The sequence below is a fragment of the Martes martes genome (genome assembly GCF_963455335.1).
Source record: "Martes martes genome assembly, chromosome: 2".
NCBI classification, from domain to species: domain Eukaryota; kingdom Metazoa; phylum Chordata; class Mammalia; order Carnivora; family Mustelidae; genus Martes; species Martes martes.
The window spans coordinates 33,957,172-33,984,520 of record NC_137889.1 but is presented as its reverse complement, the minus strand read 5'-3'; the positions used below and the strand labels follow the sequence as shown (position 1 = coordinate 33,984,520).

Here is a 27,349-nt window from a genome sequence, read left to right as displayed (position 1 = left end):
CAGCTGGGGGGCATTTAAGACGCAGAACCCTTGGCAGGTCCCCAGCCACAGCTGCAGGATCTAGAGGCAGACCTTGACAGGCTCGGTGGGGAAGAAGGGTAGAGGCAGAAGAAGCCGAGGCAACAGCAGCAGTGGCCACAGCACCGCGCCCCTGCCTCTCCCCACAGCCTGGACACCATGCTTCTGGCCACATTCAAGCTATGTGCTGGTAGCTCCTACAGACACATGCACAACATGAAGGGTGAGCTCCCCGGCCTCGGGGGTGGCCCCGTGCTGACCCAGAGCACTCAGGCAGTGTGGTTGTGTGCGACTGGGAGTGGGGGAGGGAGCCGGCCGCTCAGACGCTGATCCCACTTGTGCCTCCTGTTGGGGGAAACTGCACAGGTCTCTTTCCTTCTGGACCGCCCTGTTTCCCAGGAACAGTTGCGCTGGATTCGAAGACGCCTGTGTCCCTCCCGGATTCTGTCACTTCTGCCCTTCTCTCCAGGGCTCCAATCTTTCCTGAGCTCTTCCTGACTTTGCCTGGATCGGCACCGAGGGTACCGGGAAGGACTGAGCCACAGGGCAGGGGTGGGAGTGAGCCTTGAGTCCAGTGAGCAGTGCTGGGAAGCCCGTGACATGGGCAGGGGGGTGGGGGTGGGGGGCTGCAGAGAAGAGCAAAGTGAAGAGAGAAAGGGAAAGCTGGAAGTCTGATTAGATCGTACAACGAGAAGGCAGAACTGGTTACCCAAGTCTGATTTTATAGAGCTAATCAAGACCTACGGTCACCTGAGTCAATCCCCTGCAGCTGTTGAAGGGCGCACAAACCAACCTGAAGCGCTTCCCAATTACACTGGGTGGAACGGGCTTCCGTTTCCACGGAAACTGTGCTTGGAAGCCCTGCGCCAGCCCTAGACCAACAAGACTCACCGCTCGGCTCACCGTGCTCTACCCTGAGGGGCATATTGAGCAGTTACTCCTGCAAAGGACCCCAGCTGCTGACAGCGACACAGACTACAGGGGATGGGGGGGTGGGGGTCTTTGATTCTCCTCCTGGAGCAGATATTTTCTAGTTAAACGAAGCTTCTCTCTCTTTCGAGAAGAGAAGGAAACTTCAGCCAGCTCCGGTAAAACCCCGCGTCCAGGCAGGATGAGGCCTGGCCAGCTCAGCCCAGAGGGAAGGTTGACTCTGGCCCCAGGACGCAGCCTGGCTGTCAGAGTAAGGGCCCTGGACAGGGAGATGACCTGGCGCTAGTTTAGGTCCCCACTAGGGATCTGTGTTCCTGAGCAAGTCACCTCCCTCTCCCAGTGTTTCCTCATCTGTGGCAAGGGACCCAGTTGTCCCTCTCTAAGGGGTATCTCGATCCTAGGAAACAATTTCCTCCCCTTTCTGCAGGGCTGAGGCAGCAAGCTGTGCTGGCCATTGGCCAGGAGCTGAACCGGAGGGCACTGGGGGGCCCGACCCCGGGTGCGTGGATCAGCCAGGTTCGGCGCCGGAGCTCTCTGCTTGGTAAGTGCTAAGACTTCAGGCTCGTGCCAGCTGCAAATTCCCTCCAGCACCCGCATCTTCCCCTAACTTTATAAGCTGGCCTTTCTCACTCACTTTGAGAGTTTCTGGAGTTCCTCAAGCCAGACCCCCTGTTGGCTGCAGCTTTGTGTCTAACTTCGCCTGTAGGCTGGACCTTCTGGTTTTGGCCTTGGCTCTTCAGAGGAATGAGCAGATCCAGATGGAAGGGATGGAAGCGGTGGGTGGGGGAGGCCAGGGAAGTGGGAGCAAGCTAGGTCTCTCCTTGGCTGTGTACAGGTTCACGGCTGGAAGACACCCTCTACAGCGACCAGGAGCTGGCCTATATCCGGCAGGGCGAGGAGGCCATGCAGAAGGCCCTGGGCATCATCAGCAACCAGGAGGGTTGGAAGAAGGAGAACCAGCAGGTAAGTGTGGTCCTGGAGGAACCCACGTTCCTCACCGTTCCACTGCCATCCTTAAGGCCTCAGGATTCCTTTCTCATGCAGCGGGTGGTTTTAATCTGAAAATTCTCCTTTCCCAAGAATACATCCTCAGATACTCCCTTGGCCCATCAGAGACATCCTAGAGACTCGTGTTTGGGAAACACTGTTCCGGGATCCTTCGTTACCCTCCAAACACATTGTACACCCCATCTGGCAGAGACCACGCAGTGGGAGTTCTGCATGCATTAGAGGCCTGCACCAGCCTGGGTCAGAAGTGCCGGGGCCAGGGCATGGTGTTGGGGCTGATCAGCCTGCAGGGCTGATCTGGGTTCAGCCACAAAGGAGCTGCAGGAGAATACAGATGGCCCGAGGCCTTCTGGGTTTCTGGGCTCCTGAGTACTACATCCTGACAGGGATCCGGTAATAGGCATGTGTTCAAGGCCATGGGCTCTACAGAGACTCTGGTGGCTCTGCCTTCCTCCAGAAGCTTCTAGGCTGCCTGTTGCCCTAAGTTCAGGTAAACCCGCTCCTTCAAGTTCTGAGTTAGCAGACTCCTGGTTTGGGAATCAGGAAATCTGAGATGCATACCCCGCAATGGCCTGAGGCTAAGGGTCTCTGGGCCTACAGCCGTCCGTTGTAAAATGAGGTATTGGACTGAAAACCTCTTTTTTAAAAAAATTTTTATTTATTTGACAGAGATCACAAGTAGGCAGAGAGGCAGGCAGAGAAAGAGAGAGGGGGAAGCAAGCTCCTCGCCAAGCAGAGAGCCCGATGTGGGGCTCAATCCCAGGATCCTGGGATCATGACCTGAGACAAAGGCAGAGACTTTAACCCACTGAGCCACCCAGATGCCCCTGAAAACCTTTTAAGCTCCTACCCGACACTGGGTGCGTGTGATTAGCTGGTTGTAGACCAGACTCTCCCACTCCCAGGTTTGTCTCGCTCAGCAGCTTTGTGCTTCTGAGTCAAGCAGAGCCTTTCCAGTTGGACCTGCCCACACCCATCAAAACGTACCACCAAGAAAAGAGGGTCCAGGAGCAGGCAGGTTACCTCTCGAGGCTTCAGCAGATGTTCGAGGCTCGCAGCAAGAAAGATTACCGACCTAATCAGAAGTGCTGTTAGGCTTCTTCACGCTTAGCTCAGACTTCTTGCCTGCCTTGCCTGCCTCGCCCGTCTGTGGGCCCTAAGCGAGAGATATTGTTCTCTGACCTTTATCCTGAACCTCCTCTTTTGTCCCTGACAGACGAATGGGGACAAAGTGCTGAGTAAAGTGGTCCCAGATGTGGGCAAGGTGTTCCGGCTGGAGGTGGTGGTGGACCAGCCCATGGAGAGGCTCTATGAAGAGCTCGTGGAACGCATGGAGGCAATGGGAGAATGGAACCCGAATGTCAAGGAGATCAAGGTGAGGAGAGTCCAGATTTAGGGGGGTGGGGCAGGAACCCTGGGAGCCCAGTCAGAAAGGTGCGCAAAGAAGCTGCAAGCTGTGGGCGGTGCCTTCGCCCCAGCGCTGGCTGAGTGGTAACTCTGGCTCCCTGTGGCCTGCTAGGTCCTGCAGAAGATTGGAAAAGACACAGTCATCACCCACGAGTTGGCTGCAGAAGCAGCAGGAAACCTGGTGGGGCCCCGTGATTTCGTGAGCGTGCGTTGTGCCAAGCGCCGCGGGTCCACCTGTGTGTTGGCTGGCATGGCCACACATTTTGGGGAGATGCCCGAGCAGAAGGGTGTCATCAGGTAATACTGGCAATCCCTCTTGGAACATAGGCTTGTGGGATGCACCGCCAACTGTGTGATGAATCCTCAGCTCCAAGAAACCAGGCCTTGGTCCCTACCTTCAGCTTCCTGTTACATGGAAATATTATTTTTCCATAGGAAGGGAGGAAGACAAGTTTGGCCCCACATAGCCACTTTGTCCCGAACTTCCCAGGAAATTTAAGCACCTTAATAATTTTCTAGAACAAGTAAGGTTGAGGTTTAGCTGGTGTGCTCAGGTACAACCCTACTGGTGATCAAAATGTAATCCATACCACTCAGAACACAGCTGCTACCCCAGTTTTCCAGGGGCCCCAGCCACCGCCCTGGACACTCTCTCTGGCATCAGCAACTTAAAGGCACCACGGGAGGCTGGTCCACCCAGCATGTGTTCTGATGATCTGGCAACCATGCCAACTATTACATATCACCCTTGGCAAAAGATATTTCTGAGATTGGGAAGGCAAAGTAATAGGGAAGTGTGGCTAGTATAACTGATCAGCATAAGAATTCTGCACGGTCCTCCTGACTTGACTTCTTTTCATTTGCCAGAGGTGAGCATGGTCCCACATGCATGGTGCTCCATCCCCTGGCTGAAAGTCCCTCCAAGACCAAACTCACCTGGCTGCTCAGCATTGACCTCAAGGTGAGGGGCACAAGACGGCTCAGTGTGCAGGTGGTGGGGAGGAAAACTGGCTCTCACCCTTCCACATTATCCCACAAGGAACAGGAAAAACCCTCTTCCATTTTTAGACAGGCTGTTGGGGGGACGAAGCTTGAGTAATGGCCTGTTATTCCATCATCTCAAAAGCCTGTAATAGCTCCTCCCTGTTACCTCTTGTGTCACATTTCAACTCTGCAGTTATCAATTTGGAAGGAAGAAACTTGGGCCCCACAAGATACGGTCGCTAGTTCAGGGTCACGCAGCTGGGATGAGAGCAGTTCTGTGCTTCTTACACTGTCAGGACAGCAGGGCAGTATTGCAGTCTTCCTGGTCGACCTCAAGGTCACACCCATAGACAGAGCTGCAAGACCGAGCCCTAAGCAACCCATGTTTGTGACAGGGTACAGAGGTTTCTACAGTGCAACATCACCCACAAGATGGCCTAATTCTTCTTCTACTCTAGGGATGGCTGCCAAAGACCATCATCAACCAGGTCTTATCACAGACCCAAGTGGATTTTGCCAACCACCTGCGCAAGCACCTGGAGTCCAGCCCTGCTCCTGAGGCCAGGTGTTAAGGACCAGCCTGCTTCTTCCAACTGTCCCTAGCTGCACTGGCTTCCGCGCTCATCAGGAAGATCTCTGCTAGAAGCCTACAAGTCTGTCTAAGATCTTCATCTGGGACTGTGGGATGGGGTGGGAGTGTATTTACAGTAGGATACTGGGACTCAGATTGGTCAAATTTTACAACCAAGAAAATGGGGACAAGACTTTTAAGAGAAAGAGCTTTCTCATTTCATTCGGTGATTAGCTGCGAAATGAAGGTTAAGGGAACCCAAATATTTGTAAGACTTCTTTCTGGGCCCTTACACTTCTATTTAAAAACATCTTTAAAATGGTACTGATACAGGGTGCAGAGGGTGCTAAACACAAGGATTGGGGCCTTATGTTTTATGGGCTCATGAGCTCCATTCCTCACGGGCCATGTGTGTGGATGCAGCAGGGTTTGACAAAAGGGACTCCAGCAACCCTCTGCTCCTCTACCAAATAAGTAGCGAGCAGCACCAAAGATCAGCAACTCCCCACAGCAGGTGCCTTCGAGAAATGTAATCGAAGTTTTCTTGATTGAAAAAATGCAGAAAACCAATTAATCCCATTCTCCTACTTCTTCCATGAGCACCAGTCAGAATAAAGAATCATAACTGACACAAAAACTTCAGTCTGTAACTATTTGTTTAAAAATTCTCTTTAAAAAAATCATTCTAGTAAACTGCAACTTTTTGCTAAAGGAGTCCTGGACAAAGGTTTTTTTTTTTTTTTTCTTTTTTTTTTTTAAGATGTTATTTATTTGATAGAGAGACAGAGAGAGCACAAGCAGGGGGAGGGGCATAGGAAGAAGGATAAGCAGACCCCAAGTTCATGACCTGAGCAGAAGCTGGACAAAGATTTTAATGAAACTAGATCCCATAGTTCACTAGAAGGAAAAACTACTGGGCACTTAGGTCACTCAATTATTTAAAATCTGTTATCAGGATCTTTCATAAGGGTTTAATTTCCATGATAAGCACAAGCCTAAATCAATTCTTGAAAGAACTCTAGAACTGGTGGCTGATTGATGAGTACTGGAAGAGGATTCTGACTGAGGATTTTTATTTACCTACTTAAAAGACAGGACAGAGGGACACCTGGGTGGCTCAGTCGGTTAAGTGTCTGTCTTCGGCTCAGGTCATGATCCCAGGGTCCTGGGATGGAGTCCCGCATGACTGGGATGGAGTCAGCATCCCTGCTGAGCAGGGAGCCTGATTCTCCCTCTGCCTGCTGCTCTGTCTACTTGTGCTCTCCATCTCTCTGTCATAAGTAAATAAAATCTTAAAAAAGAAAAAAACAGGGCAGGACCAAATATGAGAGAATGAATGACAAAGTTGAACAGAAACAAATCTTATTATTTTCCCTGAAGCGAATGTTGAGACCTAAAAAGGGAACTGAATCTTTAGTTCAGAGCTGATTATATCAGCTTCCAGCCTGGTTCAGGGCTGCCACTTTCTGCCATCAACAGGTCAGTGTTTTACAATTTCCAGAGGAGATGGCTGAAAAGAGGTGCTATGGTGATAGTCAATTCCCATTCCAAGATTCAGAGAACTTATGCTTTAAAAATATAAACTGGGATGGGATTACTTTGCTAATGTGTGTAGGGAATGTGCAAAACCAACCCTTACCACTTGAAGCTTTTCCATTCTGGTTCTAATAGCATTGATGATTTAAAGCATTTGGAAATAGAGCCCTGGCTTATTTATTAAAGAGTTTAGCAGGAGTGGGAGTGCTGATATTTATTAAGCTATTAAAATTTTACAGCTCAGAAAAGCATTTTTTATTATTTATTCTGATCATTTCCTAGAGTGGTCTCTTTTTAGCATAGATCACATTATTGTTGGGGTGCCTGGGTGGCTCAGTCAGGAGGACCTGCCTTCGGCTCAGGTCGTGATCCCAGGGTCCTGGGATCGAGTCCCACATCAGGCTCCCTGCTCCACGGGAAGCCTGCTTCTCCCTCTGCAGCTCCCCCTGCTTGTGTTCCTGCTCTCACTCTCTCTGTGTCAAATAAATAAAAATAAAACTCACACACACAATTATTGTTTCTCTATCTGGAAGCTTCAGAATGAGAGGGCATAGTTGTAGAAGTATTTCTAGAACAGAATTATCATCCACTCCCAGCTAAGAGAAAATGATTGTTTAAAGATGTTTAAGGATGTGTGAAGCAATATACACTCTGGTTTCAAAACAGGCTGAAAGCAAAACAATGGCACTTTACCACATACCAGTGAAGGTTTGAGCTTGATTATAATTTATGTTCTTCAAACCAAGCAACTGTGTCTTTGGGGGACTGGGAGATATTTTCCCACTTGTTTAATTTTACATTGGAATAAAGTTGTCAGTGATGATCTGCTTAGAGGTCTCCATGAAGAGTGGGGATTCTATAAGCTCTCCAAATGAACCTCGAAACACACATACTTTTAAATATAAACAGGCAAAATCATTACTTCTACAACCTCTGATTTATGAAAATCCAATGTACAAAAATTTTACATTTAAATGGAGAGTGGGTGTACAAGTAACATGTGATAATTTATATTACAAAGAATTTACCTCCAGCTTCCTCTAATGAACACTACCCTCAGTTGAAAACTAGGGCTACAATACAACCCAACAATCACACTACTGGGTAATTACCCTAAAGATACAAATATAGTGCTCCGAAGGGGCACATGCACCTGAATGTTTATAGCAGCAATGTCCACAATAGCCAAACTACGGAAAGAACCTGATGTCCATCAACAGATGAATGGATAAAGAAGAGGTAGTATATATATACAATGGAATACTATGCAGCCATCAAAAGAAATGAAATCTTGCCTTTTGCAATGACATGGTTGGAACTAGAGGGTATTATGCTGAGCGAAATAAGTCAATTAGAGAAAGACATTTTTCATAGGATCTCTCTGATATGAGGAATTTGAGAGGCAGGGTTGGGGGTTGTGGAGGGTAGGGAGGGAAAAATGAAACAGGATGGGATCAAGAGGGAGACAGACCGTAAGAGACTCTCAATCTTACAAAACAAACTGAGGGTTGCTGGGAGGTGGGGGGTAGGAATAGGGTGGCTGGGTGATGGACATTGGGGAGGGTATGTGCTATGGTGAGTGCTGTGAAATATGTAAGCCTGACGATTCACAGACCTGTACCCCAGGGGCAAATAATACATTCTATGTTAATAAAAATGATTAAGGAAAAAAAAAAAAAGAACACTACCCTTATTCTCTGAGTTCTTCAAACTCTGATCATCCAGCTTTATAACCAAGTCCGCCCTTTAAGACCAGCCAGGAATGAATAGGTAGGTGTCCAGCGGTGACAGACTGAGTCTTTAGCCTACGATCATACTGACTCTGTTAGGTCTTCTGTGAAAAGATGCAAAATGGCCCAAACAGCCTGGATGGTTCGTTAGGAGACAAATATATTAGTCAAAGCCACCGTGTTTTTTTCTTTGGTTTCTAATTGTTGTGTCACCATACAGTACCATACATTAGTTTTTTTTTTTTTTTTTTTTTTTTTAAAGATTTTATTTATTTATTTGACAGAGAGATCCCAGGAGACAGAGGCAGGCAGAGGCAGAGAGAGAGAGAGGGAAGCAGGCTCCCTGCCGAGCAGGGAGCCCGATGCGGGACTCGATCCCAGGACCCTGAGATCATGACCCGAGCCGAAGGCAGCGGCTTAACCCACTGAGCCACCCAGGCGCCCCCATACATTAGTTTTTGATGTAGTGTTCCATGATTCATTGTTTGTGTGTAACACCCAGTGCTCCCTGCAATCCATGCCCTCCTTAATACCCATCACTGGGATCACCCATTCCCCACCCCCTCCCCTTGAAAATCCTATTTCTTGGAGTCCATAGTCTCTCATGGTTTGCCTCCCACTCCAATTTTCCCCCCTTCATTTTCCCCTTCCTTCTTCTAATATCTTCCATGCTATTCCTTATGTTCCACAAATAAGTGAAACCATATGATAACTGACATTCTCTTAGCATAATCTCCTCCAGCCCCAACCATATTAATGGAGAAGTTGGGTATTCATCCTTTCTGATGGCTGAGTAATATTCCATTGTATATATGGACCAAATTTTTATCCTTTCATCTGCTGAAGGGCATCTCGTTGCCACAGTTTGGCTATTGTGGACATTGCTCAAAGCTACTGTGTTAAGACACCAATAGTCACTTGAGGTTTGGGAAATCTCTTTCTTTCTTCCCCCTTCCCTTCTTTCTTCCTTTCTTTTCTTTCTTTCCTTCCTTCCTTTCTTTTAAGATTTTATTTATTTATTTGATGGAGAGAGAGAGAGAGAGAGAGAGAATATCCCAAACTGACTCCCCACTGAGTGCAGAGCCCCATGCGGGGCTCAATCCCAGGACACTGAGATCATGAGCTGAAATCAAGAGCCAGCCACTTAAGTCACTGAGCCACCGAGGCATTCACCCCCATTACTGGGGTGAACTCTTGTTCACCTCCTTGAGATTCCGATTTCACAGGATAAAGACCATAGTTGGGTTGGCTGGAAAGACTGGAAGCAGAAGAGGGCTTGGGATCAAGTCAGAAAAGTGCCTGTCTTCCCAGTTCTGACTACTGTTCCTCAGACTGCCTACCTTGCTACCCCGGTCCCAAGAGGAATCCAATGTGAAAGGGAAGCAAAGTGCCACACACACTTAAAGACCAGTTTTATTTGGGAAGAATTTCTAATTGTTAAAGCTGCAAGCAAGTTTTTTTTTCCACAATTACAGTTCTACAGACCTAGTAGTTCCAGAGACCCCAGTGTTCAAAAACATTTCAAAACAAATAAAAACCCACATCAAAAGGAAAGACCTTTTAGATCTGGAATGTACAGCCACAGATTTCAGGTGTTCTCAGAAACAAGCCAATTACTTCCTTGAAAATCAGGTAGGATGAACTCAACATCACAAAAAGAAATGTCTTTAAATAAGTTAGCTACTTGGACAAGATTATTCATTTGGTAGAAAATACAGCAAGGTATCAAGTCCCAGTTGGTGGGATACATTATACAGCACCAGTTTCACAGGGAGCGCATGGGATCCGAGGGTCAGCAGCTGCTGGCATATGGCACACAAAATAGAAGCAGTCACCAGAAGTGGGCAAAGTGTTGCAGGGCAGGGAGTCTCTGCCAGTCTCACCCCCACTTTTCACTTGCTAACAGGAGGAGCTGTGTGCTGCGGTATCTTTGGGAGAATGTTTGCAATAGTTTAAAAAAAAAAAACAACAAACAAAAAACCAGATACCCCCCCTCCCCAATTCATTCCCCAGAAAGTCCACAGCTGCAAAGGAAAAGGGACCTGGTCAGGGTTCCCATGGCGGACTGCGCCTCCCATCCACCTCTGTTTCCACATGATATAAGACATCAGCCAGAGTATGTTCTACCACAGCGCCCCAGCCCATGTCACTCATCTGTGGGAAGAACAAGAAACAGAAATGAGGTGATGAGAACAGTGACAACGAGAAGTAACAGATACTGAGGATGCGTCGTGACTGTTACTCACAGGGCGATAAGTGAGATCCTTTGGAGGATACTTGAAGCATGGTCCAAAGTTAATGGAAACCTGTTACAGTTCAATTCAAACAGACATGAAAACACAGAAGAAAAGAGTGAAAAAGTTTAACGTGACACAGGAACTTTTTAAATGTAGCTATGACATTCAGCGTGTAGTGGAACAAATGAAACAGATTAGCATTGCTAAAAGTGGTCAACACCCTAATGTCCATCGAAAATTAGATAACTAAAATAGACTTCTGTTGAGTTCTGTTTATAACCTAAAGATTTCCTTATTCTACCTAAATGGTGATTACTGAGAGACTAAAAATACATGGAAACTTCCAGATATTACCTTTTCAAACCACTTAAAACAACCACAAAAACCTAAAAGGATCTGATGAGAGTCCCCTTCATACTGGATCATATTAAAAAAAACAAAACACAAACAGCACAGTGTATGAAGTAACCAACAGTTACTAGCCAATGGTGGTGGGTCACCATGACCTAACACACCAAGCTGACTGATGTATGTATATACTGCATATGCCTTACACTGAACAATAACATTCGCCACACAGTACATTCAGAAGAAAAGTATGGGGCACACTAACTGCACAATCTTGTATCTATCCAAGCAAATACTTCCTAAGACACCCAACTGTTTTTGGAACCGTCACAGTAGGAATGTATTTCCATCTCACTCAGGCTATTTAGACTTCTTTCTGGAACTCCTAACGATGGCTCTTCCAACTCAACCATTCACCTATTTCCTTCAAGTCGTGTTCACAGGATGAACAGAGGATACATACCGTGCAACTCTTATACAGTGAGATGGCCGGAAAATAAACCCCCTCAAAAATATCTTTGTAGGCCACACCTTGATTGACACCGTTTTTATAAAATATTATCTGAAACAAAAACCGTGGTTTTACTTCAGAATTTAACAACAGAACAAACAAACTGAAAGAGAACTCACTTGGAGAACCCTTTAGCAGTGCTGTCACCATGCCGCTAATAATGTCTTCCAAGAATAGCATGTAGCTTGCGCAGCAACAACAGTGTCTTACATTTATAGAGGACTTCCAGGTTTCTCAGAACATATTCACATGCACTAGTCTAGTTGGTCTTCAGGTTTATTTGCTTTCTGAATTCCTATACTTATACCAAACTATTACTTATACCAAACTATTCGACTCTCTATTATTCGTTACTGTATTTATAAAAATGAATTAGGTCTTCCACCAATTCCTTGGAACCATACCCTTGTGAGCTTATTCATTTGCCCCCTTCCCTCTCGCTTCTGTATTTCTCCTTTGAAAATCTCTTCAGATCTTCTGAGTTTCAGAATCCTCATTTTCTTTGTCCTTTCTCTTTTGAAATTATTCTAAATATTCTCTCTCAACCACTACCTATGGACTTCAGAAAAGGCTTTTTCTGAAGTAACTTTCTCTGCCTGTTCTTCCCAGCAAGAGCAATATTCTCCCAGGCTGGATTATCTGGTTGTGTTATCCTTAGATCTATTAACTGTTTCCCTTTACATTTTTCTCCCTAAAGACAACTGAAGCCCTACTTTATTTTCTCCTACATTCTCTTCTATTACTGTCCCAGGATGCTTTGCAGGATTTTTATGGAAAAATGTCTCCCACTCAAAATTTTCTTCTGCCTTTTTCCTATTTTCGTCCCCTGTGGCTGGTCCAGTCATGCCAGCCTTTATTTACGCTAGGACTTTGGGCAGACGTGTTTCCATCAACCTTGGAACAGGAAGTAGGGAAAGTTCTAGAGGACCCTGAATGAACCATGACAGCTCCTCCGCCTCTGGGTCACATAGCAACATCCTCTCCTATTCCAGTGTTCCTCCCTCTGTACTTGATCCTTCCTCTGAGAAGAATAAATATCTCCGACTTGCTTCCTCAATCGCTTGTAGATTTCCTCAGTAGGCTGCTGTTTCTACCCCTTTCTCTGTAGACTGTCCCTAAAGGAACCTTGATGAGGCCTCTGAGAGCAGCAGCATGGTACCACAGGAAGAGCACAAACACAGCAGGCAGGAGAGGGAGCTCGCTCTGCCGCCCCTTTGGGCCTCATTTTCCTCACTTTTATAATTAGGAGGTTGGTCCCAATCTTCAAAGTCTTCTAGTTCTGACATTTTTATGACCATGACTCACCTCACTATGGGGAGTCTGCTTTAAGCTCTTCTCTGCTTTATCCACAAAGTCTTTTTCCTCAAAATACAAATAACTCTTGAACTTTATCAAAGCCTTGAAAACCAAGAAAGAAAGGGGAAAAAAAGGAACATTGAAGCATCAACTACATCATCATGAAATTAAAAAAAAAAAGCCAGAGTCACACAAATAGCATGGAGTCCTTATGTTCTGCAACAGAAATTAAAAATCTATGTAGGGTTAGCTTTGCTAGATTTTAAACAACTACGTGGTTCTTAAAGTACCAGATAGCACATAGTTGTTAAACATTTCAAAAAAGGTCTTTACTAAGATTTATGAGGAAACATACATATACACACTTTCACCACAACAAAAATACCCATTAAACTAAAATTAATTAATAGTTTCTTCCCCTCAATAATCTCAGTGAAAGAAATAGGTTTACTGAGCCTAAAATCTCCTATTCTATAATAACATTTTTCCAGGGCTACTTCCTTTCATCCGAGTTCCCTACCTGCTTCTCCTATAGGTGGTCTTTGGGTCATCCATTCTTTGCTGGATCCTAAGAGCCCAACTATTCACTCCCAGGGAAATAGGTGATATTAATTTTTTTAACATTTCAATCTCTTAGCACATACATACATTAAACACAATAAGAAATAAAAAAATTCAAGAGATCTACCAGAACGTAAAATGAAGAGTATCTCTCTCTCTTTCTCACCATGTCCCTCAACACTCAAGTTTCCCTTTGCCAAAAGCAATCTCTGTTCCAGTGTCCTTGTATATCCTTCTAGAAAGTCTAGGCATATACTAGTATCTTCAAAATACACACACACACAACACACACACACACACACACACACACACAAACCCACACCAGACAAAAACACAAAGAAGCAAGAGGACTGATATTACCCAATTTAAAAATTTACTCTAAAGCTACAATAATCAAGACAGTGTGGTATAGCATAAAAGTCAACAAAGAGATCAATGGAACAGAGAGCCCCAAAATAAACTCTACTTTCTACTTAATAAAATCATCTGATTTTCACAAATGGCACCAAAGAAATGAGGGTAAAAGTTTTCAAAAACGGGTGCTAGAATAATTGGACACCCATCTGTATGGAAGAAAAAATTAACTTTGATCCCTAATTCACACCATACATAAAAAGTAATTCAAGGTGGATCAGAAACCTAATAGCAAAAGCTTAAACCACGTTTTCAAAGGAAAACACGGAAGAGTGTCTACATGGGTGGAGGGTAGGCAAAGAATCATTAACTCACAGAAAGCAACATAACTGTAAAAGAAAAACTTGACAGATTTCATAAAAATTAAAAACTTCATTTCATCAGAAGACACCTTTAAGAAATAAATAATCAGAGACCAGGAGGGAAAGAAATGTACTTTTCAAGTAGGCTTCACACCCTGCATATGGCTTGAACTCACAATCCTGAGATCAAGACCCGAGCTGAGATCAAGAGTCGGATGCTTAACCAACTGGGCCACCCAAGTGCCCCCAAAAATATTTTTTAAAAAGCCACTTCTAGGGGTGCCTGGGTGGCTCAGCTGGTTAAACATCTACTTTTGGCTTAGGTCAGGGTCCTGGGATTGAGACCTGAGCAGGTAGCCTGCTTCTCCCTTTCTTCCCTAGCTCGTGCTATCTTCTTTCTCAAATAAAATCTTAAAAATTTAAAAAAAAAAAGCCACGGGACGCCTGGGTGGCTCAGTTGGTTAAGCGGCTGCCTTCGGCTCAGGTCATGATCCCGGCGTCCTGGGATCAAGTCCCGCATCGGGCTCCTTGCTCAGCAGGGAGCCTGCTTCTCCCTCTGCCTCTGCCTGCCTCTCTGTCTGCCTGTGCTCACTCTCTCTGACAAATAAATAAATAAAATCTTAAAAAAAAAAAAAAGCCACTTCTAACCAAGAACTGTAATCCAGTATATATATAAAAAAACCCTCTATAACTCAATAAAAGGATAACCTGATATATATATATTTAAAGGTGAAATATTTGAAGAGAAACGTTACAAAAGAAAATAGATGAATGGCTAATTGGCACATGAAAACTTAAGGAATACCATTAGTCATCAAAGAAATGCTAATTTAATCCACACGGGGACAATACTATGCACCCACCAAAACGGCTAGAATTAAACTGACAGACAACAAAAATGCTGACAAGGATGTGAAGCAACTACAATTATCATACATTGTAGCTGGGAGTGGAAAGAGTCCATCAATTGCGTCTAAAACTAAATATGTAACTATCTTATGACGCAGTGATTGCAATTCTAGGTGCTGACCCAAAAGAAACAATAACATGTTTACAAAAGCATTTGTAGGGGCGCCTGGGTGGCTCAGTCATTAAGTGTCTTCCTTTGGCTCAGGTCATGATTCCAGGGTCCTGGGATTGAGCCCCGCATCAGGCTCCCTGCTCAGCAGGAAGCCTACTTCCCCCTCTCCCACTCCCCCTGCTTGTGTTCCCTCTCTCGTTGTGTCTCTGTCAAATAAATAAATAACATCTTTAAAAAAACAAAAACAAAAAAACATTTGTACAAGAAAGTTCACATCACCTTTATTCATAATAGCCCCAAACTTGAAATAGCCCAAGTGTCCATCCATAGGGAAATGGAATAATCTGATCTAGTAATTTCATTACTGGGTATTTACCCAAAGAATAAAAAACACTAATTCAAAAAGATATATGCATCCCTATGTTTATTTACATTATTTACAATAGCCAAATTATGGAAGTAACCCAAGTCTCCATCTACAGATGAATGAATGGATAAAGAAGATATGGTGTATACACAGTGGGATATTACTCAGCCATTGCCATTTACAACGACATGGATGGAGCTAGAGAGCATAATGCTAAGTGAAATAAGCCAGAAAAAGACAAATATCATACGATTTCCCTCACATGTGGAATTTAAGAAACACAACAAAGAAAAAAAAGACAAAAAACCAGACTCAGTGGTAGAGAAGAAACTGGTAGTTACCGTATGGGAGGTGGGTGGGGGGAGGTGTAAAATATGTGAAGGGGATTATAAGTACACTTATCATGATGAACACCAAGTAATATATGGAATTGCTGATTAACCTTATCATACACTTGAAACAAATATAACACTGTATGTTATTAATACTGGAATTTAAAAATATTTTTTAAAAAACAGGAAAATGGGTAAACACACTGTGGTGTATTCATACAATGGAATACTACTCTACGATTAAAGGAAACAAGCTACGGATACATGCAAAAACATAAAAGAATCTCAAAAGCATTATGCCAAACAATAAAAGCCAGATACAAAAGACGACATAGCGCATGGTTCCAGTTACATAAGTTTAAGAACAAACAAAACTAATGGAATAGGGGTGCCTGGGTGGCTCAATGGGTTAAGCCTCTGCCTTCAGCTCAGGTCATGATCTCAGGGTCCTGGGATCGGGTACCGCATCGGGCTCTCTGCTTGGCAGGGAGCCTGCTTCCACCTCTCTCTCTGCCTACTTGTGATTTCTGTCTGTCAAATAAATAAATAAAATCTTAAAAAAAAAAAACTAATGGAATAAAATTATGACAGGGAAAAAATATTTCAAGACAGTAGTTGGCTCTACAGGGATGGGAGTTGGGACTGATTGGGAAAGAGCATGAGCGAACTTCCTGGGGTGGTAAAAGATTCTAACGTCTCCTTTAGGCCAAACTCAAAACTCAGTGAATATACACTTATTTTTGTACATTTCATTTTATGTAAGTCTTATATTAAAAGAAAAAACTAAATAAAGGCTGAACTCTAGCTAATGACATGTATCCTGAAATACATGGGCAGGGGTGAAGTATATTGATGGCTAGCATTCTCTGAAGTGCATTAAAACAAGATGGACGGACAGATGGGTGGGTAGAGGAATGAACAAATAACAGGTCAATGGCAGAATCTAGGTGATGGGTATTTGGACACGGACTTTATTTATTTATTTATTTATTTATTTGTCAGAGAGAGAGTGAGCACAGGCAGACAGAGAGACAGGCAGAGGCAGAGGGAGAAGCAGGCTCCCTGCTGAGCAAGGAGCCCGATGCGGGACTCGATCCCAGGACGCTGGGATCATGACCTGAGCCGAAGGCAGCCGCTTAACCAACTGAGCCACCCAGGCGTCCCTGGACACGGACTTTAAAACTCTTTCAACTCTGTCTAAACATTTTTGTAACAAAATGTGAGAAAAACATGGGAATGGTATGTCGGTATTACAAAAGAACACTCAGGCCACTGCTGCAGCATTCATTGGCAGCCACGGGTCTTCAAACCCGGGAATCTCTCAGGAGGACAAACTCACCTTATCTTTATAAGTATCAGGCAGTGATTTGGCTGTTTCTGTGTCTTCCGGAAGATTGATATAGAATCCTAGGACGTCTCCCTGTCCATAGCCAGAAGAGTAGTGTTTGCCGATTGACTGGTGGAACTTGGTTCCTTTTTTGCTCCGCCATGAATAGCTAAATTTATCATAACCTAAGGGAGCTTGAAGGTTACCTGTCCCAATAAAGACAAACGGGAAGTCAAAAGATTGCAAATCAACCCCGGTTTGCTGGAAAAAAAAAAAAACTGTACTCCTTCTCATTTTTTTGTTTTTTTTGTTACAAAATTGCAAACCACCCAATCATTCAGGAAGTGAATTTTATGCCCCTCATCCAATAAGCTGAAAAGTCACAAAGCTCATGCAGATGGTCTATCTGTCTCTGCCTGCTGCGATGTCCACACAGCAGCTCCCACCTACCTAAGGGCTGGGACCAACCCAGTCTGGCAGCAGTGTCTGGAGGCATCTCATCCACTGTGATTTCAAAGTACCAGGCACCTTTCCGAACGCCATGAGAAGCCCGGACCATGGAGTAACCCTTCTCTCCAATCACAGTGAGACGGTCATCGGAGATCTTCAGCTGGGGAGCTGCAGTGTGAAGATGAAAACAAAGGCCTGTGACTTACTGGAGGCACTTGGAGACAACTGCCCCCAAAACCAGAGTCTCCTACACTCCAGTAGAACAAAGTAAAAAATTGGAAATAACAGGTCAGGAATCTGAAGTATTAGTTCAGGAGTTTCAAAATCTCAGTGTAAGATATGGCTGAAGGCAAGAGGAAAAAAATGGGAAGAAAGTGGTCAGGTAATTTAGTTTCTATCAAATGATATTTAAGGTAACAGGTTAAAATTAATAATGCTGTCTATTCCGTAAAATATAACTAACCAATTATAATGTGCCTGGAGCCTGATATGTAGAAACCATCTTTTTTTTTTTAACTTTTTAAAAAAGATTTTATTTATTTTTTTGACAGAGAGAAATAGATCACAAGTAGGCAGGGAGGCAGGCAGAGAGCGGGGCATTGGGGGGCGGGGGACAGGCTCCCTGCTGAGCAGAGAGCCCAATGCGGGGCTCGATCCCAGGACCCTGGGATCATGACCTGAGCTGAAGGCGGAGGCTTAACCCACTGAGCCACCCAGGTGCCCCAAACCATCTTTTTTTTTTCTTTTTAAATGAAGTTTTCCACCTAATGTGGGGCTTGAACTCACAACTCTGGAATCAAGTTGCATGCTCTACCTACTGAGCCAGCCATCCTTTAATACACTTGATATCTGATTTTGAAACAATTTTAGAAAGAATATTATACATTCCTTCTATGTCCTCCACTCGGCTTCCCCAAATGTAAACGCCATCTATGGTTGTAACACAATTATCAAAACCAGAAAATTGGCATTGATAGAATGCTATTAAGTAATCTATAGATCATCTTCAAATTAAGCCAATTATCCAAATAATATCCTTTTTCTGTTCCAGGCTCTAATCCAACATCCCACATTTCATTTGGTTGTCATGTGTCCTTAGTTTCCTCCAATCTGGGACGGTTCAAGTCTTTCATGACCATGACATTTTGAAGAGTACTGGTCACTTTCCTTTGTAGAATGCCCCTAGGTTAGGTCTGTCTGATGTTTCCTCCTGCTGAAGCACAGGTTATGCTTTCTCGTCAGGAATATCAGTGAGGTCAATAATGCTGTGTCTTTCAGTGGACAGAATCAGGGAACACATGATGTCAAAATGCCTATGTTACACTTTGATCACTTAACTAAGTGGTGCCTCACTGGCTTCTCCACTATGAAGTCACTATTTTCTTTTAATTAATAAGCATTTTGGCGGGGGGAGGAAAAAAGGTATCTGACACAATCAAGGAAATCTGATTATGGACTAAATTCAGATGATGGCAAGGAATGATCTATTTTGTTAAGTGTGATAAGAGCATTGTGATTGTGAGAGAAAGAAAACACCCCTATCTTTTAGAAATGTGTATTTTTTTAGAGTATATAGGGTGAGATTTACTTCTTAAAAATTCAGAAAAAGAGAGCCACAAAAATAAGCAGATAAAACAAATATGGCAAAAACTTGGTAACTGTTAAATCTGGATGAAAAGTATATGAAGATTCATTATATTCATCTTTCCACCTTTGTTTATGGTTTGAAACTTTACTATGAGGCTTATGTAAGATAAGGGGACAATCTAAATCAATAGGAGGGGATACTGTGACTTGGAAATGAAGAAAAAAAAAGACAGAAGATAGAAGAATATTTTCAGGTGATGTAGGTTTGATTTTATCGATGTAGAAACATCACAGATCCAATTAAGACTTGGATGAGGAAAAAGCATTTGAAACCGTTTATGACACTAAAAGCCTGAGTTCTATTGGAGGAAACACAAAATGTAGATTAGCTATAGCTTTTATAAAGGTCTTTACGATTTACAAACTACCTTCCCAGGTAGGTAGGTAGGTAGGTAGATAGACAAGACTCTGAGATGGAGCAGCCGATCCTGTGACTGTTCGTGACCACACCGCAGCTCAGTGTGACACGGCTGACTGAAAATTCTTGGCCCCACACTCTTCTGTTACATGGACCACAATGGCTCCTGTCCCAGGCAGATACAATGATAACTTCCTTAAATTAAATACATCCTGTTTAACAGAACTTTCTTAGGTATTCGGCAAATTCTACCTTCTCAAATACTTCTTCCCTTACCCCTTTCCGGGCAATTCAGCCCTAAAGCCATTAGGTGGGGACTGAGCAAGGCAAGTGTCCAGGATAGGACAGTAAATAATGTACCTCCTCCTAAAACACTTACTAATTACATGCGGGGGAAAAAAAGCAACTTTTCAGTGGATAAACCTGGCAGATACCAAGTTAGCCAAATGATCAAAGCGGACATCATTGGTAATGAGGCAAATTAAAATCAGGCACCACCTGGCAGGATGCAACATGCAGAACATAGCATCATTTTAATGATATTTCTGTCAAAGATGCAGAACTGAATCAAATCCTGAGATTTCAACCAAACTCAAATTGCGGGATATTCTATAAAACAAGTGGCCTCTCTCATTTGCAAAAGCTTCGAGGTCATTGAAGTCTAGGAAAAATAGAAAAATTGTTACTGAAGAAGACTTAGGAGATATGACAGCTAAATGCAGCAAATGATTCTCAACGGGATCCTTTGCTACAATGACATTATTGCACCAACTGGAGAAACCTGAATAGGATCTTAAATTCATCAGATGGTAGCAATTGTTAATTTCCTGTCTTTGACGTTTATATACTGGTTCTGCAAGAATGTGAAAGTTTAAGAAGTATCTACTAACTCTTTGATATTCTTCCTTTGAAGAGGTGGAGGCTAATTTCCCTCCACCTGAGTGTGGGCTGAACGTAGTGACTCATTCCTAACAGAACAAAGCTGAAGCAATTCAAAGTTGGGTCACAGAAGATACTCAAACTCTACTGCTCTCTTGGATCACTTGCATTGGGAGGAGTTAACTTCTACGGATGAGGATAAATAAGTGGTCTATGGAGAGGCCCACAAGGTGAGGATCTGAGGGCATCCTGTCAAAGTGACACGAGTAAGTCATCTTGGGGAAGTTAAGTCCTCCAGTCTCTGTCAAGTCCTCACTGTTGATAGGTCCAGCTAAGATCTTGACTGCAGCTGCATGAATTCTCCTGAGCCAAGTCACATAGCTAAGGTGCTCCCAGATTCCCAACCCTCAGAATCTGTGGGAGATAATGAACATCTGAAGTTTTAGACTGCTAAGTTTTATGGTGATTTGCTAAGCAGCACTAAATTACTAACACATAAGGGGAATGTCCTTGCTTGTAAGAAATACACCATCAAGTTCTCAAAAATGAGAGGGCATCATGGCAACTTATTCTCAAACGGTTCGGAGAAAAAAAAAGTTCAGTACTATTCTTGCAGTTTTATACATCTGAAATTATTTCAAAATAAAAACCTTAATAGATACAATACAGATTTATCATTAATTTTTGTAAGGCTCAGCATAAATGGCATAAAGAGCAAGCAGTCATTGCTATTTTATATATTAAATTCTAACAAATAATTAACTATTACGGGTCAGTGTTCTCACTTTTTTTTCTCCTTCTGGAATTATAACTATTATATATAATGAAACAAGACAAGCCTCACTTCTTAAACCCTGAAGTCACTTACTTGGCCTTCCCTACTTTCAAAGTATGCTTGTCACTATCAGAAGTCAAACAATCCACATACAATGGACATTACAACATGGGATTACATTACTTCACTTTGAAATGACCACCATCAATATAAGTGTTAGCAAAAAACTAATTTGATTTGATTTTTTTTAAAGTAATCTCTATACCCAACATGGGACTTGAACTCACGACCTCAAGATCAAAAGTCACAGGCTCTACCAACTGAGCCAGGTAGGCACCCTTACAAGTGTTAAGTTTTTAGTATTAAACCAAGAAATAATGGGCTTTCAAATGCAGTAAATATATGCCCTATTTAGATCTAATTCAAGGAGACCACTGAAAGGCATATTTTAAACCATGAAAATATGAGTATGGACCGGGTATTAGATCATTAAGGAATTATTATTCATCTTAGTTAGGAATAATAATGGTATAATGGTTATATATACATATTTTAAAAATTTTATTTATTTGAGAGAGTGAGTCAGAGAACACAAGCAGTGGCAGAGGAGAGGGACAAGCAGACTCCCCACTGACCAGGGAGCCCAACACAGGGCTCAATCCTAGAACCCCAGGATCATGATATGAGCTGAAGGCAGACGCTTAACCAACTGAGCCACCCAGGCGCCCTGGGTTAACCTTTTCGTACAACTCCTGGAACCACAGTCATGTTTCACAGACCCTTCATGCACTCCCCTGAAACACACACACAAACTCTCTCTCCAAGAGGTGGGAGACCCTAAAAATAGCATACAAATACTAACAAATGAACCTAACTATTGTAAAAGAGACACACAATCACCCTGAAGGAGGTGGGGCAGAAGAGAACTAATCTAACAGTAACCCAACAGGATGCTGCAGGGCTAAAAGCCAAAGAGCCGGACGTAACTGCTGTCAGCTAGCTAGTGGATGTTTCTCATAGAGGTTACCAATTCTGAAACTACTTGATGTGCACACTAGAAATGAACAAATATGGGAGTACACCGTAGACAGTCAGAGCCAGGTTTCTCACTGTTGGAGAAAGAAGTGACCAATAAGGATAGGCAGAGGGCTGGCACACACCAGGAGTGTTTGACTAGAATCCAAGCCGTCAGTGCAAATGCAGTAGAGCCCTGTATATTTATGAGTCAGCTGGTACGCATACGGTCTCCTCCTGTCCACTGGGGGGGGGGGTCTAAAACTGAGCATACTGACCACTCAGGTCTTCATTTCTAAATCTCATTCTCCAATCAAAGGAACCAGGGCTCTTCGGAGAAAGTGGCTGATATTTGGCCTAGGGCAGGGAAAAGACAAGGTAAGCCAGGAACATTTTGTGATGTTGGAAAGTAAAGGAAGTACTATTCAAAGGAAAAAAAAAAAAAAAAGGAGGCTTATCAAAAAAACACAGGAACTAACCTAAAGAAGCTCCCAAAGGTCAAAGCAGGAATAATTTGAGCTACTAGATATATGTAAGTATATATGTGTGTGTGTGTGTGTGTGTGTGTGTGTGTGTGTGTATATGTGTGTGTATATATATATGTATATCCCAATGGAATAAAATACATATCTGAGTTCACACTGATATAAGTAAAAATTGATTAAATAATAAGTGGAGACAGGAAGAAAGAAATATAAAATCGTCAGGCAAACACAACACACTAATAATTGTTGCAGGGGCATCTGCCTTTGGTTCAGGTCATGATCTTGGGGTCCTGGGATTGAGTCCCATGTCAGGCTCCCTGTTCAACTCAGAGTCTGCTTCTCCCTCTCCCTTTGCTCCCTCTCCCCACCGCTTGTGCTCTCTCTCTGGCTCTCTCTCTCAAATAAACAGAATCTTTAAAAAAAAAAAAAAATCACTGAAGAAAAGATCCAGTGAAGGATATTAGAGCAAAACTTTATAAACAAGGTATCTCCAAAGCTCAAAGTATCTTTCCTCGAGCTATTTATTAACTACAAAGGATAAGACAGAGAAAGCCACAGAAATCACCTTAACCAGATGACCATGGTCAACATGATCAATCATAAGACATCCACATAATGACTGCCATGAGATTCTTTTGTATTCTGACAAAATATGCATAACATCAGTTTAATCATGAGAAAAAGTCACACACTCACTGAGAAATATTCAACAGAATCCCTGATTAATACTTAAACAGTGTCTGCTCATTAAAGACACGCAAGGACTGAGGTACAGTTAAAGGCTCCAAGAGACTGAGGAGAAGTAATAAAATGCAACATACGACCCTAGAGAAGATGCCTTACTGGGGGAACTGGAGAAATGTACATCAAGCCTTTTGTTTCATTAATAGCATCGTCCAATGTTAACTTCCTGGTCTGGTAACTATACAATCAGTCGTGTAAGATGTTACCATTAGAAGCTTGGGGAGGGAATATACTAAAACTATTGTTTTTAGTCTAAGTTTAAAATTAGTTCAAAATAGGGGCATCTGCCTGGCTTAGTTGGTAGAGCATGCAACTCCTGATCTTGGGACTGTAATTTGAGCCTCACAATGGGTGTAGAGCTTACTTAAAAAATAAAAAATAAGTTCAAAATAAAAAGTTTTAAACACACACACATTTATATATAAATGTCTAGAGCTTATCGGAAGAGACAAGGAGATTCTTTGTCACGTGTTCCCAGAGTCTAGTTAAAACCAGATGGTGGGGGTGTGGTAACAGATGTTGACAAGTATATCTAATTCTAGACTGGACAAAGCTGAAGACAGTATTCAAAGTAACACCTGGGTCCAACATGAACATTAACACCTTACATACCTCGATCGTGTAGGGCTAACAAAACTCGTTCATACAAGCAGGCTCTGTAGAGGTCTCCAGGAATAGGTTTTCCTGCCCAGCAGTCAAGTTCAAGCTTCTCAGGGTCAGGGGCATGGGGATCGGGCTCAGCTAGAATATACCGATAGCCATCTTTGTTAAATGGGTGTTCCAAGGGGTAGCCATGAGGGGGAAGGCGCTGAGCAGAAAACAAAGGGTCACTGCAGAAAGGAAAAAATAAAATCAAGAAACTAAAACCCCCTCAAATGCCTTCAAATCTGTAAGAAAGACACCTGATTTATTAGATTTCAGCAGGAGTACATGCAACTTCACAAATGGTTTTCATTGCTAAAGAAGATGATCCTGCCCTCTGGAGGCAAAATAGGGAAATGAAACAGATTTGTTTTTAAATTTAGTAAAGTGATTTCAAATTACTCTCTAGTCTATAGGACCATCTTTGAAACAGAGCCAGTACATCACAGGGGAGAAAAAGGGAGAAGGGGAACAAGGGCAGTTTCCTTTAGTATATTAATTACTATAAACTAATGAAACAAAACTCAGAGATGGGAGCACTATCTTGCCAATCTAAATAAGAAAAAACCAGGATTTACTGAACAAAGCACAGGGAAGAGGCATGAGGGGAGAGGCACAAAGATGACATAAAAGCGCTTAAGTTCAATACTGGGTCCACTCTCCCTCTCCTCCACCTAACCCTTCTCAAGATGTCTTGACAGAACTTTACTCCCACAGGGTTGCCGCCCCGGGGGCTGTTTTCACAAATCTGAAAAACAGGGCTCCTCACGTGGGATTATTTTACTCCTCAAAGTGCTCAAGATTTGAGAAAAATGGACAGGCTTTTGAATCTCAGACACCTGAACTAGTGAAGAGGACAGCTCTTTGCCCACTGATGGACTGTGCCAGCCCCAAAGAACGGTCTAGCAGGGATGAGTGGGAGTGGGTGTTCTGCCCACCTCCGGGCCTTCTTGGTGGTCCCTGTGGTCCCGCCGTCCTGCTGCTTGCGCTTGGCTCCTCTTCCTTTTCCACTGCTTCCTGCTGCTATTCCCCCTTTAAAGACAAGGCAGATCACTTTCAATGAGCTGTGACAGAAGCTTCACGTGGATATGGAAATTCCATGGCGACTAACACTCCCGACGTGCATTTGTGTAACACCACACACAGGAGGACCTCCTTCCTGAGAGCATAATGGATTTCACCCTGCTTCCGAAGGAGTCTGCTAAGCATCTCATGGCTCAGAACACTGAGTTCTGGCAGTAAGCTCAAAGGAACCTAGCACTAATGACGACTGTGGAACGTTTTCAACCTTCCTTTCTTATTGAACTGCAACAACTTATTGAACTACACTTTCTGAGGATGTGACACAAATGCATTTTCACTCATTCAGATTCCGAATACCCACATCTAAAAACAACTGCAAGGATAAAGGTTTTTTCCATCCAAATCAATATGAACATCCACGAAGACTATCCTCACTCTAAGTAGATGTTCACTAGCTTGAACTATGCATGATACAGTCTGTAAACATAATAAAGGCACAATATCTGCTAAAGCACTTAACTGGAAGATCCAACAAGACAAAGGTACAGAAAACATAGAAAACAGAAACAGAAATACTAAAAAGGTGTTTCTCTCCAGTGCTACTTGGTATCCACTCTGGGGTGTGCATGACACAAGTAGAAAGGCTTTAAATTTAGTAGGCAACTTTTACAATTCTTAAGGTTGTGCCAATGCATAAAATTCAGTTAGACTGCCCTAGCTTGTGGAATTAAGAGCAAATATCAATCGACAATTTACTTATGTTATACAAAAAATAATTTAGCTATATACTAAGCCAAAGGAACGCTACCTAGTGATCTCTGAAATAGGTACTTGGAAATTTCTGTCCAGTTCCACCTTTCCTCTCAATTTGTTTTTCTGTCCGCCAGAATATGTCCCTGAACTGCAGGAAAACACCTTTATGGAAACAACTGCATAGAGTACCATATCTTAATTTGGGGCAAGCTTGGAAATTATCAGCAGTTCTGCTGCAATGAAAAGGATCAAGACATTGAGAGCAGGTCATATTCTGCACATACAGGACCAGATTTATGCAGAACTACCTTTTATGAACATACCAGGTATCAGTCTTATTTCCCATAAAAAGGTTTAATGTTAAAACTGTTGCAACATCCATTATCTCATGTTTGAGTTACCTAAAAAAATTATTCATTTTTAATTGTTATTTGTATTTTAATTAATTTAAGAGAGAAGTTTCAGATCTACCTGGAATAAAACAAGCAATACTAAGGGGACTGCTGGCCATGTTAGGCAGAATATGACAACATATAAGCTTTTAATTGCTAACATTCAACTGGAACTACAGTTTCATATCAAGTGCTATTGCCACCATTTTCACAATGCTTTAAAATTTTAATTTAGTTTTAGCTTCTACCACAACTCAGCAAAAAGCATTTTCCAAACCACATAATACTTAAGTCTGAGAGGCTGAAAGAAGACAGAGGAGGAATTCACCTCCAAAAGAGGCTCCACCTGTAAGAACAGAAGTGGCACCATGTATTTGTCAAAGTTTAACAATTAAAACGGGAAAAAATGGTGTAAAATATAAACAATACACTTAGCTATTTCCAACCCATCTTATATTAGCAACAGGAGACACGATTACATATTTAAGATACTACCACTCCAAAGGACAAGTTAATGACACCACGTGTTAGATGAATAGCTAGCTACCTCCAGCTACCCCAACTTTCATTGGATTACCATTAGTACTGAAGATCATTAGTGTCATTAGGTGGGTTACTGATAGAAAAACACGTATAGCAGGTGATAAGTACAGATTGCTGTCATGGGACTAAGCTAATGTTTCAGGCCAAGAAAAATTAGAAGACTAGCATAGGAAGTCTGTTAAATTGCAGCTGAATTAAGAGTAGGGGGAGAGGGCGACTCAATCTATAGTAGGTGTTAGTGATGAGGATACAGACATGGAGTCTAAGGTGAACAAAGCAAATCTGACCTTAAACCTGTACCTTGTTTTATGCTAAATCTATTTCACTCAAGACCAAACTGTGGTGTAAAGGGACAAAATGTTCTTCACTACCATTTGTCGAATCTTTGGCTAGCTTCCAAAAACTGGGTACTGGACTTTAAAGCTTCTGTAAATATCTGATTGAGAGCCAACCCAAAGGATGCCCAATTCTAGGCATATTTGGATTCAACAGCTTACAAGTATTTCATCAAGAAGACATTTAAACACTTACCATTTAGATTCCCACTTGTAGACACAGCACTGCTTTGTTTTTGGTTGTCGTAAGCAGGACCAATGTTACTAAGATCCTAGAGGAAAAAAATATTCAATTATAAAGGAAGGCTAGATAATCAACGTACGCTGGCAATGCTCAAAAACACCAAGAAATTCTTGTAGAATGTGAATCAAAACTGACAACCGTAAGGAGTCTGAAATTTATACGGTC

General features: G+C 42.9%; 2 protein-coding genes across 3 annotated transcripts in view; one reads left to right on the top strand and one right to left on the bottom strand.

Moving 5' to 3' along the window:
• Positions 1-177: 177 nt before the first annotated feature.
• STAR (steroidogenic acute regulatory protein) lies at positions 178-5,549 on the top strand (the record flags this gene model as incomplete). Its single annotated transcript, XM_080796288.1, has 7 exons — positions 178-241; positions 1,376-1,489; positions 1,784-1,911; positions 3,173-3,331; positions 3,476-3,660; positions 4,231-4,324; positions 4,806-5,549. The coding sequence occupies 7 exons, from the start codon at positions 178-180 to the stop codon at positions 4,917-4,919; spliced, it is 858 nt and encodes a 285-aa protein (XP_080652414.1). The 3' UTR covers positions 4,920-5,549.
• Positions 5,550-9,579: 4,030 nt separating this feature from the next.
• Positions 9,580-27,349, bottom strand: part of ASH2L (ASH2 like, histone lysine methyltransferase complex subunit) — a 29,278-nt gene continuing 11,508 nt past the window's right edge. Inside the window, exons 8-16 of one of the 2 annotated variants that reach the window (XM_080797051.1) lie at positions 27,137-27,212; positions 24,833-24,926; positions 23,865-24,082; positions 17,351-17,518; positions 16,913-17,106; positions 12,586-12,678; positions 11,233-11,331; positions 10,431-10,490; positions 9,580-10,338 (exon numbers count right to left, since the gene is read on the bottom strand). In XM_080797051.1, the coding sequence (XP_080653177.1) occupies positions 10,231-10,338; positions 10,431-10,490; positions 11,233-11,331; positions 12,586-12,678; positions 16,913-17,106; positions 17,351-17,518; positions 23,865-24,082; positions 24,833-24,926; positions 27,137-27,212 (1,110 nt within the window). In that variant the 3' untranslated portion in view covers positions 9,580-10,230. The remainder of the gene's footprint in view (positions 10,339-10,430; positions 10,491-11,232; positions 11,332-12,585; positions 12,679-16,912; positions 17,107-17,350; positions 17,519-23,864; positions 24,083-24,832; positions 24,927-27,136; positions 27,213-27,349) is intronic. The other variant, XM_080797050.1, reaches the window with a different exon arrangement.